This window comes from Montipora foliosa, chromosome 8 (assembly GCF_036669935.1).
Source record: "Montipora foliosa isolate CH-2021 chromosome 8, ASM3666993v2, whole genome shotgun sequence".
Classification (NCBI taxonomy): Eukaryota; Metazoa; Cnidaria; class Anthozoa; order Scleractinia; family Acroporidae; genus Montipora; species Montipora foliosa.
This window is the reverse complement of record NC_090876.1, coordinates 9,840,989-9,853,488: the sequence shown is the minus strand read 5'-3', so window position 1 is coordinate 9,853,488 and position 12,500 is coordinate 9,840,989. Positions and strand designations below refer to the sequence as shown.

General features: G+C 42.7%; 1 protein-coding gene across 1 annotated transcript; it reads left to right on the top strand.

The window, feature by feature from the left end:
* The first annotated feature begins 8,646 nt into the window (after nt 1-8,646).
* LOC137967348 (uncharacterized) lies at nt 8,647-12,474 on the top strand. Its single transcript, XM_068813878.1, has 2 exons — nt 8,647-11,881; nt 12,170-12,474. Exons 1-2 carry the CDS (start codon nt 8,959-8,961, stop codon nt 12,472-12,474), a joined length of 3,228 nt encoding a protein of 1,075 aa, XP_068669979.1. The 5' UTR covers nt 8,647-8,958.
* Nucleotides 12,475-12,500: the final 26 nt, after the last annotated feature.

Below are 12,500 nucleotides of genomic sequence, written 5' to 3'. Positions count from 1 at the left end.
TTATTAGGGTAAACTCATGAGTAGAAACTGTCTAAAGCATCCCTTAAGTCAAACTACACATCTTCTCTGAATTTCAAAGAGATTTCTGGCGAACTACCAGAGTTTCTATGGTGAACTCATGGGTAGAATTGCAAGAAAGCACGCCCAGAGCCATCCTACACATCTACGCAAACTTGACAAGAGGATTGACCGGATGTACTCGAGTAACAGGGGGAAAACTCATGGGTAGATTTGTTCTATTCCACCTCCAATGTTATACTAAGCATATCCAGTGAGTTCCAAAGAGATTTTCCTGGAAGTAAAAGAAGTTTATTAGGGTGAAATCATGGGTAGAATTGATCTAAAGCACCCAAAAGTCACACATCTTCTTTGAGTTTCTAAGAGATTTCCAGTTAACTACCAGAGTTTCTATGGTGAACTCATGGGTAGAATTGTACCAAAGCACGCCCAGAGCCATCTTACGCATCTACGCTGACTTTGGAAAGAGGATTGCCCGGATGTACGCGAGTTACAGGGGTGAACTCATTGGTAGAATTGATCAAAACCACCTACAAAATCATACTACCCATATCTGCTGAGTTTCAGGGAGATCTTGCTGGAATTAGAGGAGATATTAGGGTGACCCCATGGGTTTAATTGGTGCAAAGCACCCCGGAAGTCATACTACACATCCTCTCTGAGTTACAAAAAGATTTTAGGGGAACTACCACAGTTTCTATGGTAAACTCATGGGTAGAATTATACCAAAGCACGCCCAGAGACATCCTACACATCCAGGATGACTTTGCAAGATGACTGACTAGATTTACTCAAGTAAGAGGGGTGACCTCATGGGTAGAATTGTTTCTAAGGCACCCGCAAAGTCATACTGCACATCGTCTCTGAGTTCCAAAGAGATTTTCCCGGAAGTAGAAGAGATTTATTAGGGAGAACTCATTGGTAGAATAGCTCTAAACCACCTCCAATGTCATACTACGCATATCCACTGTATTCGAAAGAGATTTTCCTGGAAGTAAAAGAGATTGATTAGGGTAAACTCATGGGTATAATTGGTCTAAGGTACCCCTAAAGTCATACTGCACATCTTCTCTGAGTTCAAAAGAGATTTTCCTGGAAGTAAAAGAGATGTATTAGGGAGAACTCATTGGTAGAATTGCTCTAAACCACCGTTACTGTCATACTACGCATATCCACTCAGTTCCAAAGAGATTTTCCTTGAAGTAAAAGACATTGATTTATTGTGAACTCATGGGTAGAATTGGACTAAAGCACCCCTTAACTCATACTACACATCTCTTCTGAGTTTCAAAGAGTTTTCCGGGGAACTACCAGAGTTTCTTTGGTGAACTCTTGGGTAGAATTGTACCAAAGCAGGCCCAGAGCCATTCTAAACATCTTCGCTAACTTTGCCAGAGGGTTGTCCGGATAGACTTGAGTAACAGGGGTGAACTCATGTGTAGAATTGTTCTAAACCACCTCCAAAGTCATACTACGCATATCCGCTGAGTTCCAGGGAGCGTCTGCTGGAATTAGAGGAGTTATTGAGGTGAACCCATGGGTAGAATTGGTCCAAAGCACCCCAAAAGTCATAGTACACATCTTCTCTGAGTTCCAAAGAGACATCAGGGGAACTACTAGAGTTTTTATGGTGAACTCATGGGTAGAATTGTACCAAAGCACGCCCAGAGCAATCCTACACATCTACGCTGACTTTGCAAGAGGATTGACTGGATGTACTCAAGTAAGAGGGGTGAACTCATGGGTAGAAGTTTTCTAAACGTCCTCCAATGTCATACTACGCATATCCGCTAAGTTCAAAAGAGATTTTTCTGGAAGTAAAAGAGATTTATTAGGGCGAACTCATGGGTAGAATTGGTCTAAAGTACCCCAAAGTTATACTACACATCTTCTCTGAGTTCCAAAGAGATTTCAGGGGAACTACCAGAGTTTTTATGGTGAACTCATGGGTAAAATTGTACCAAAGCACTCCCAAAGCCATCCTACACATCTATGCTGATTTTGCAAAGAGGATCGACCGGATGTACCCGAGTTACAGGGATGAACGCATGTGTAGTTTGGTCAAATCTACCTTCAATCTCATGCGACGTATATCCACTAAGTACCAAAGAGGTTTTCCTGGAACTAAAAGACTTAATAGGGTGAACCCATGGGTAGAATTGGTCCAAACGACATCCAAAGTCAGACTACGCATATCCGCTGAGTTCCAGAGAGATTTTGCTGGAATTAGAAGAGTTATTAGGGTGAACCCATCGATAGAATTGGTCCAAAGCACCCCTTAAGTCACACTACACATCTTCTCTGAGTTCCAAAGAGATTTTAGAGGATCTACCAGAGTTTCTATGGTGAACTCATGGGTAGAATTGTACCAAAGCACGCCCAGACCCATCCTACACATTTACACTGACTTTGGAAAGAGGATTGACTGGATGTACGCAAGTTACGGGGTTAACTCATGTGTAGTTTGGTCTAATCTACCTCGAATGTCATACTACGCATATGCACTGAGTTCCAAATAGATTTTACAGGAAGTAAAAGAGATTTATTATGGTGAATTCATGGGTAGAAATAGTCCAAAAAAAAAACCCTAAAGTTATGCTACAAATCTTCTCTGAGTTCCTTAGAGATTTCCGGTTAACTAGCAGAGTTTCTATGGTGAACGCATGGGTAGAATTGTACCAAAGCACGCCCACAGACATCCTACCCATCTACGCTTACTTTGCAAGAGGATTGACTGGATGTACTCAAGTAACAGGGGTGAACTCATTGGTAGAATTGGTCCAAAGCACCCCTAAAGTGATACTAAACATCTTCTCTGAGTTCCAAAGAGATTTTAGTGGAACTACCAGAGTTTCTATGGTGAACTCATGGGTAGAAGTGTACCAAAGCACGCCCAGAGCCATCCTAGACATCTACGCTGACTTTGCAAGAGGATTGACTGGATAGACTCGAGCAACAGGGGGTAACTCATGGGTAGAATTTTTCTAAACCATCTCCAATGTCATACTACGCATATCCACTGAGGTCCAAAGAGATTTTCCTGCAAGTAAAGGAGATCTATTAGGGTAAACTCATGGGTAGAATTGTACCAAAGCACACCCAGAGCCATCATACACATCTACGCTGTCTTTGCAAAAGGCAGACAAAGGCGCAGTTAAAACGGTGGAGACAGGAACGGACGAAGATACAGGGGGACTGGGACGAGACTGGCCCCAGGCCTGCACACAATCCCGAGCCCTGTGACCTGGCTGTTTACAGCGCAGGCACCGACCCGAGAAAGGACAAGCCTGAGGCAGATGATCATTTTCATGACAGATAGAACACACAACGGGCTGGCCAGCATGCCATACATGAACGGGAAACTTGGACACACACAACGTAGACGGGATGGACTGGACTGACTGAGAAATGGTTTGAGCAGTGGAGCACACCACCGTGCTTCCGCTTCCGCTTCCGCTTACGCAGAAAGGGGGAGCTCGAAGGCTCAGTCTCAGGACTGGAGTCCGACAATCCGGGAGTAACCTCCACGGGGATGGTCATAGATTGGAACTCCTCCTCACTCTGCTCAGAAGGAGGACACGCCTCCTCCATTGCGTCATTGTCAGCGATAGCCGGGCTAAGGTCCGGATCAACATGACTCTGCAAAGGGGGTGGACGTACCTCCTGCATAGCATCATCAACAACGGCGTCCCGAATTGCGACCGGAACCTCCACAGCCTCACTGCCAGGGGGACTGTCATTAGAGGCCGGAACCCCAGCCTGCTCCTCTTGACGAGAAGGCACCGGAAAAGCTCTGGAGGCTGGTTGAGATGTAGGCTGCCCCCAGGCGTTCCTACATTCCCGGGCCATGTGACCAGACTGGCCACAGCGCCGACATCGTCCACTGGGCGGGCAGGCACGACTCCGGTGACTGGTCTTTCTGCAGATGGAACAGTAAGGGGGCTGACCACGAGACCACATGCGGCAATCGAAACCAGCCAGACGCACATCACCGTGGACATCTTTGGACAAAGAGACCTTGATAAGACGGTTGCCATCGCTCAGACCGGGGAACCAGGATGCTCACTCCTCTGGATAGAATGAACCTGCCCAAAGGAGGAGAAGAAGGAATGGACGGCATCGTCTGGGACCTCGAACGGGCAGTCCCGGAGATACACCAGACGGGACGAAGTATCGGGGCTGCAAAGGCGAAGCTGGACACAACCAAAACGGATACCATGTTGGGTGGTAAACTGACAAGACGAAACATCTTTGAAAGTGAAGCGAACAGCCCCATTTCTCAAGAACTGGACAGAGGAAAGCTTCTGTATCTCCACACTGTTCAGCAGGCGAGGGAGGACTTAGGATGAACCCACGGTGCGGTAGATCTCCGCTGGAAAAAAGCCACCAGGCTTTTCGGGCACTGGATGGTTTCAGGCATGACAAGCGTTTAAATAAGCTATCTAGCCCAAACGAGCTATTAGTGATAGCACCGCAAGTGAAGGAGGTGAAGAGCGAGTACCACAAGTGTAGACACTAGCGAAACTCACAAAGCGCGATATGTATTTCAGCTTTCAGTTTACATGCGAAGGAAGGGTTGCGTTTGGCTCCTATGCTAGGATCCTACTGCAAGGATAATCCTATCAGAGAGGTAGGATGATCCTATCCCGCCTTCGCGGCTGAGATGATCCTAACTCCCTGTAACTTCTTGTAAACGGTCATGAGGCCCAGTTAGTGAATTAGATCATTAGTTTGGTAAGTATAGTTAGGAGTTTTCTTCGTTTTTAATACCTTTTGTGACGAGATTTTAAACCTAAAAGGAAATATTGACTCACTTACTCACTCACTCGCTCGCTCGCTCGCTCGCTCGCTCACTCACTCATTCACTCACTCACTCACTCACTCACTCACTCACTCGCTCACTCACTAAATACCCCATGGTACACAGAGAACATTGCCTGTAGGGCAGAACTTGGACGGTACCCTTTAAGTATAGACATAAAAGCTTCAATATTTAGTTACTCGCTTAGATTACAGCATAAAACAGTCAATCCTCTATTAAAGGAAGCCTTTCATCACGCAAAAAGTCACAGCCAATTTTTTGATGTATTAAATAATGACGAAACTATACGAATGCACTCTATAGGCAATACATCAAGCCAACTACACATTAAGAATGCTCGTTCCTCCATAAAGAATCAGCTTAAAAAGGACTACATTCGAAATTGGCTGAAGGCTCGCAACAACACTTCCGAAGGCTCTAGAGAGAAATTTACACACAAAGAAGTCAAATTCGACTACCAATTGGAAGACTACCTCAAAACTATCAGAAACCCAGCACATAGAATAAGTATGACAAAATTGCGTCTGGGGGTTCATAGCTTGCGAATACAGACTGGGAAATACGAAAATAGAGGTGCACCAATCCCAGTAGATGGAAGAACGTGTTTAGTCTGCAATAGAGGCTATATAGAAGATGAGCGGCACTTCTTGATGTATTGCCCAGGGTACGATAACATTAGAAATGAGCTCCATTCTCTCCTTTCAACACACGATGTTGTTTTCAAAAGCCTTAATGATGAGGATAAAATTAGGTATTTACTTACCCTAGAAAACGAAAGCACTTCAAAGATAATAGGTAAATACACATATTTAATGTTTCAGAAGAGAAAAGACTTCCTAAATGCAAAATAATTAAAATAATAATTTTATACCAATTGTATTACAAGTAATTGTATGATCTTTTTAGTTAATTAGTTATTCAAGTAGATATCATCACCTTTATTGTAACGAGACCGATACCTCCCTTTGGAGAGTAAGGCGCAATAAAGATTTACTGTTTACTGTTTTACTCACTCACTCACTCACTCACTCACTCACTCACTTACCTACAATTCGGCCATCCATTATGCATCTTGAAATCGGAGATGGCCCAGGGGACAAGGTAGTGATAAATGTTGGCTGGTCTTTCATATACCGGATCTGAAATCATTAATGTCCACAAAACAAAAGAACAAAGCGAACATAACAATACCTTATTAGGAAGGCTTAATCGGAATAATAATGCAGTTCTTTTGTCCTCGCCATTTTAGTCCGGTATATGAAAGTCTACCCTAAATGTTGGATCTAAGATGTACACTTCGCATGGTCAATGGTGTTTTCAAAGTACAAGGCCCTAAGTAGAGAGTCAGAGGGAAGAAGTGACTTTCCGGAGTCTTTCAGCGAGCCGTGTGGAAACAGGCCGGAATGCTCAAGATTTGTTGAGCCAGCCATCTATCACTGAGCTATCTTTGCATCCGCGCTGAACTCAAATCGTGAAAATCTTGCATATAAACCAAATGAAAGCTGTATTTTTGTTTGTAAACCAATTGAATCTTCTAGGATGATTCTAGCACTAAGATGATCCTCTTCCATGCGAATGGGGCCGTAGAGGCAGTCAGATAGACAAAAACCGCTCAACTAGATTTCCTTCCATATTTACAAGCATTTCATATCATTATCGAAGGCTTACTCGGATGAATTTTTCTTAATTTACTTTTTTATTGTAATTAATGTAACAAGGAACTTTGCCTGTGTTCTTGGTTTAAATTTGATTTTTGTTGTCGAACATTCGACATAATCCAGGGGCACCCAACGACCAATTTGTTGTAAAATGTATTATTATACCCCAGTTAATGAAAATAAATGTTATTAAGGCATTTTCAGTTGTTTTTCAGTGTTGCTGGGAAAGCATTATCTGTTCCTTTTTCCCAGCAAGACGTACAAGAAATTTCCCAGCCAGCTAGATAAGTCTTCAGAGTTTCTACAGCCAGCTCGGGTTAAAATGCTAGAAAAAGTCATGAAGTAATTCCCAGCCAAAACCTCTATCAATAATAAATTTCCCAGCCAGCTTATCGAAAGACCTGTATTTTTGCCAGCCAGCTAGATTCCTCTGGGGAACAGATAAAGTGAGGAACAGATTCGTTGGGTGCCCCTGATAATCATCTGAAACAAACTAAAATCAAAATTGAACTGGTTAAAAAAAACTTGAACGTGGGGAAAATTTGAACCACAGCTTATGCACCTCATATAATTTTAACGTAAACTATTATGAACATTTGCAACTTCGATGACACAATTAAGTTTTAAGACAAAAGACCGTTTTTTTCTTTAAATGAATCTTAGTTTTCTTTACATCTTTTTGATCTGAAGGTGTGAAAAATGGGTGCTGGCAAGCATTCAATCTTACCTCAAAAACTGATTGGGTTTGACTACATGTGCATTGCCGTTCCTTCATTTGACAAACTGTGCATCATCCTTGGACGTGACTATGAAATAAACATCATGCGGGAGGTCATTCAAGAAACTTAGACCAGAGGAAGAGAAACCTTCCAACTGAATGGAGTCCATGAATTCAAACTGAAAGGCTACCTATTTTCCTCTGCCTTTTCAACAAACAATGCAATCGCACACTGGAGAATGGCAGACAACATTCTACATCATTTTTACTGCGATGGGTGGAAACTTCAAATTTCCAGTAATTGACTCAAGCGAATGATATGACAGTTCAACGTAGGATTCCGACAAGTGGTCCCTGCTTTTCAGGCAGTCAGAGGCCAGGAAATCTCCATTTTTCTGTATCACTCTGAATGACACTGACAAGCTGAGGTTGATTAATACACCAGGTGGTGTAACAAAGGTATGGGACCATTTCTTTAATAATTACGTTCCAAATACAGAACAATTCTTTACAAGGCCATCCAACGAAACTTCTTTCCAAATGCATAATAATAGGCAAAACAAACGTACATGAAAACGCTATTCAGGGCTATGAAAACAATTTTTGGAGTTTTTTGATTTTGCTGGGGGATAAAGGTGTTCCGCACTCTGAAGATCGGATTATGAGCGAAACAGCAGCTAGATAGCAAGGAAAACTCCCATCCAGCAGACTTTGTGTCACGTTTCCCTTCCAGCAGGGAATCTTGTGAATCAAACCGCTCTCCAAACCGGTCAAAACAGGCTTTTTCTTTCTACACATGCGATGAGTTGAACCAGCGGCAAGCTTCTCCTGAATTAGTTCTCCTCCAGTCACTAACGGAAGGGGGAGGTGGAGGGGGAGGGGGAGGGGTGAACACTGCAATTACAAATCAACTCAAATAAAACGATGGTTTTTGCGTAGAGGGGAAAACGGGAGTACCGGTAAAAAATCCTCTCGGCGCAGAGCACAGGACTAACAAACTCAGCCCACATGTGACGCCAAGTCTGGGAGTCGAACCCCGGTCGTAATGGTCGGAGGAAAGTGCTTTCAGTCTGGGAAGGGGGGGGGGGGGGTGGTATAGCGTCTAAATATCTGTAATCACCTATCTGGCAATTCATTTTCTGTATTTTGTTTTCTCGTTTTTTCAAGAAAAAAATAATTAATCGTGGCCTATATAGCACTCAACCAAAGAGATATATAAGCGCTTTTCGAGCATCAATAACTAATTTAAAAAATGGCAATAATATTAGACATAACTGGCTCGTCTTTTCAGACTGGCATCTATTCCCTTTTGTTTTGATTTGAAGTCCAAAAAAGGCAAAAGGCTTCCATAAACGTAATAAAGTTGGCATACTGCCCGAAAGTCTTGGAGGTGTTCTGGATCAACACAAATTTATACGTTTAAAATGAAGTAAATGGTCCGTAAGGTTCAAAAAAACCATGCACTATCGCATTTCTGCTTGATTTCACCCACTTGTAAATAATTTAAAAACCACCTGATTTCCATCAAATAACATTGCCCAGCAGTGAAGTGAAAAAATTATCATGTCACTTGTCGACAAATCGATCGAGAAACAAGACCAGAACTCCGGAAAATATGATGGAATTGGTGACAGGGAATTATTATCAACGTTATTCTCCTTGCGTCACGGCCAAGTTAGTTTGATTCCTGAGAGGGAAAGAAGATAAATCATAACAAAGTCGAGGAAGATCTCCGATCCACCATGCCTGATCAACCGTGGTTTCAAATTAATCGCGACTTGCTGGTCTATAAAGCATTCTACTTCTTTTTCCTGAGTGGGTTTGGCTCCATTTTTCCGTATCTTCCAGTATATTTTCGTCAGATAGGACTGCCCGCTAGCCAAGTTGGTTTATTGCTTGGATTGCGACCAATTGTTCAATTGGCTAGCGCGCCATTCTGGGCCATAATGGCGGATAAATATCGGAAACGGAAATCCGTACTGGTGATGTCGGTTCTGTCATGGCTTATAATGACATTGGCTTTAGCGTTTGTGGAGCCTACCAACGAGATATGTGAAATTCGCCAAGGGAATAACACTCATAAACATGTTGTAAATTACACGAAAGTAAAAACAGGATTCTTTAGACGCTCTCTTTGGCACCGAGCCAAGGTTAATAAGAAAACAGAAGATAAATGGCAGGAACAACAGGGGTTGGAAGTTGTACCGATCCATATAGGTAGTAGCCATAGTAAAAGACTTTTGGAGCCAATCTCAAGAGTCACATTTCCAAAAATAGCTCCAAAGACAATTAATCGTACACAGCTGCGCTCAGCTGAAAATCTTAACTTTGCCTCCCGAGATAGAGGAAGGTTTCCTCTGAGAAACGCAAGTTTGCGCTGGTCTCCGAGCCGACCAAACGAAGCACAAGAGGACACTCTTTTTCGAAATAGTAACAGTTCCTCTCCAAAAAATTTTAAGCATAAAGTTGGTTCAGAGGTTTTGAGTTCTAAAGACAACACACTGCGGGAACGCTTTGATAACAAGCAAGAGCCAAGACTTAAAACAAGAGAAAACAGTACATCCCACTTTACCACCAGTCGAAACGATGCAGCGTGGAATGAACAAATCCAATCAAGGCACTTTTCTCGTTTTCACGCTGTCGCTAAATCACAGAGCGAAGAAAACACAAGGAAAAATCCGTCGAAAAAATTTACACAGAAAGGTCATGAACGAAGTGATTCCGAAAAACTCCGCGAAAAATCAGAGATACAACTCTCAAGGAAACAGATAATAAAAAAAAACTCCACGTCTAATTTCGTGCAATCTGCAAAAGAAAGCAAAATGAATCAAAACTCGTCTTTTGACAAGCGAAGAGAAAGTAAAGGATCTCCACCCGTTGTTATTGAGTTTTCAAGAATTATTATTCCGCACGGCATTGATAAAAATATGGGAAACCCTCAGCCGGCAGACAAAATCGTAGACAACAATTTTTCAGAAAAAATCGCACCGGAGAATCTGACAAGCTTTGTTTCCCCTAAGACCGGCTCACAATTAATGCACAAGGAATCACATCGGAATATGTCTGATATATTAAGACAAATAAATAAGGAACCAAGTGATGCTATCGCAAAGGGAAAGCTGTTGCAGCTAGAAGAAAAGCTATTGAAGATCGGGGGATTTGAAAATCGTCCCAAAGTCCTGGCCGAGCATAGTCCGATTGTGCTGGGAACGAACAAGGCTGTAAGCCAACTGCGCCTAAGTGAAACCACTATTCGGAAGTCGTCTTTTTCAAATCAGTCATCACTAGTCGACCATAAATCATTCCTCCATATCTCCGTCCATGACAACAAGAAGAATTTTTCAAATGAAAGTGGCGAAGTCAGTAATTCTAAAAAACTCTTAGAGACGGAAATATCGCAACCTGTAATACACAGTAGTGTCTCGTCGCCTTCCCCAGACAATTCAGCGCCCAATGACATAACGAATAAAGACGATTCAGATTTCGAAGCACAAACCGGTGTTTTTGCAAGCAAAAACTCGTCCAGTGGTGCAGGGGCTGTGGCAGTTGGGCGTTTTCCTGTAAAACTGAATAACACAACAGAAGGAAAGAAAATACTTGTCTATGCTGAAAACGAAGAACAGACACATACATTGATAAAGGCGCATGACAGCCTGAAGCAAAAAGATGTAGATGTGTCTAAATTTATTCAAAAGAGCTCCGTGGATAATAAAGAGGAGGCAAATAACCAAACTTTAAGTCAAACAATTGAGAATTTATCCGAGACTTCTCAATCAAGTCTTGGCGCAGAAGACCTTGGCATTGCAAAGAAGACAGAGAGTAATCTTCTTGAGGGTGCAAAAGAAACACACAGCCATATTATGGAAAGTCCGGATTCAAGGATGCAAATATGGATGATAAATTTATTGAAAACGAATACCTTTGAACTAAAAAGAATTTTCACGATTCTTCTCGTCCTAGTGGTGGTAGGAGAGTTTCTCGAAGCACCCTCAACAACGCTCGCTGATGCATCGTTGCTCGAGCACCTGGGCGAAGAGCGTCGTTACTATGGAAAACAACGATTATGGGGCTCGCTTGGGTTCGGGTTATCTTCGTTTTTTGTTGGAGTCCTATTGGAGAGATCGCGGCACGTTGTTTGCGGGGATCAATATACAGATTACATGATTTGCTTCTGTGTGTTTGCGTTGTTAATGGTAACCACATTGTTCATATCAACGACGTTTAAATTTAAGTATAAAGAAACAGACGCGACACACGCAAGCGTGTTTGCAGCGCTATGCAACATTCACTACGGCTCCTGCCTTGTCGCTGCATGCTTCATGGGAGTGGGTCACGGAATGTCCCACAGTTTCCTAAATTGGTTTCTTGAGGACCTGGGGGCGACCAAAACTCTGATGGGTGTGGCAGTGATAAGTCGAAGTACGTTCGATTTACTGACATTTTTTGTTGCCGGAAGCCTTATAAAAGCCATTGGACAGATTAAGATCATGATTTTTGCATTGATATCATATGGAATAGCCTTTACACTGTACTCTTTGCTCACTAACCCTTGGTGGGTGCTACCAATTGAGATGTTGGTTGGAAGCACTTATGCTGCCTCCTGGTCAGCTTTTACGTCATATATGGCAGGTGCTGCGTCCTCTGAGTCAGTCACCACCATTCAAGGTAACAACCATGCCTTTTTCATGACTCGAGTCTTTGCTCCTTTATGAGCAATCTCGAAGAAACGATAATTCCAAGGCCAGGTTTTAAAGTTGTCAGGTCAAGAGCGCCTGCATTCGTAAATAAGACCTTCCAAGGCGGATTGGCTTTTTGGTTATATTCTAGGCTGGCTTTGTACCTTACTTATTAGCTGTGTCTCTCCCTTTAGGACTATTGTATTTACGTGTGGTACAAAAGACCTTTTTCGTGTTGTTTTTGTTAACGAACGCTTTTCGATTCAATCACTCGCAGGTATTCTTCAAGGCGTTTACTGGGGTCTGGGAACTGGCTCGGGCACAATAGCAGGAGGTTTCCTGATACACCACATTGGAGCAGTGGCCACCTTTCGTTGCGTGGCTTGTTGTGCGTTCGTGGTCTGCGTTCTTTTCTGTCTTGCGCAGTTCAAATGGACGAAGGAGACGACAGAAACTCGTCACATGGACTATGAGTACACGTATCTTCCCTCTGTGGAGTCAAAAGATACAGAAGAACTCTTACGCGGTTATAGAGTATCAAAAAACTCAAAAGCTAAGCAAAACACCCCTAGGAATTACTAATTATTCCGAGGACTTATTTTAATATT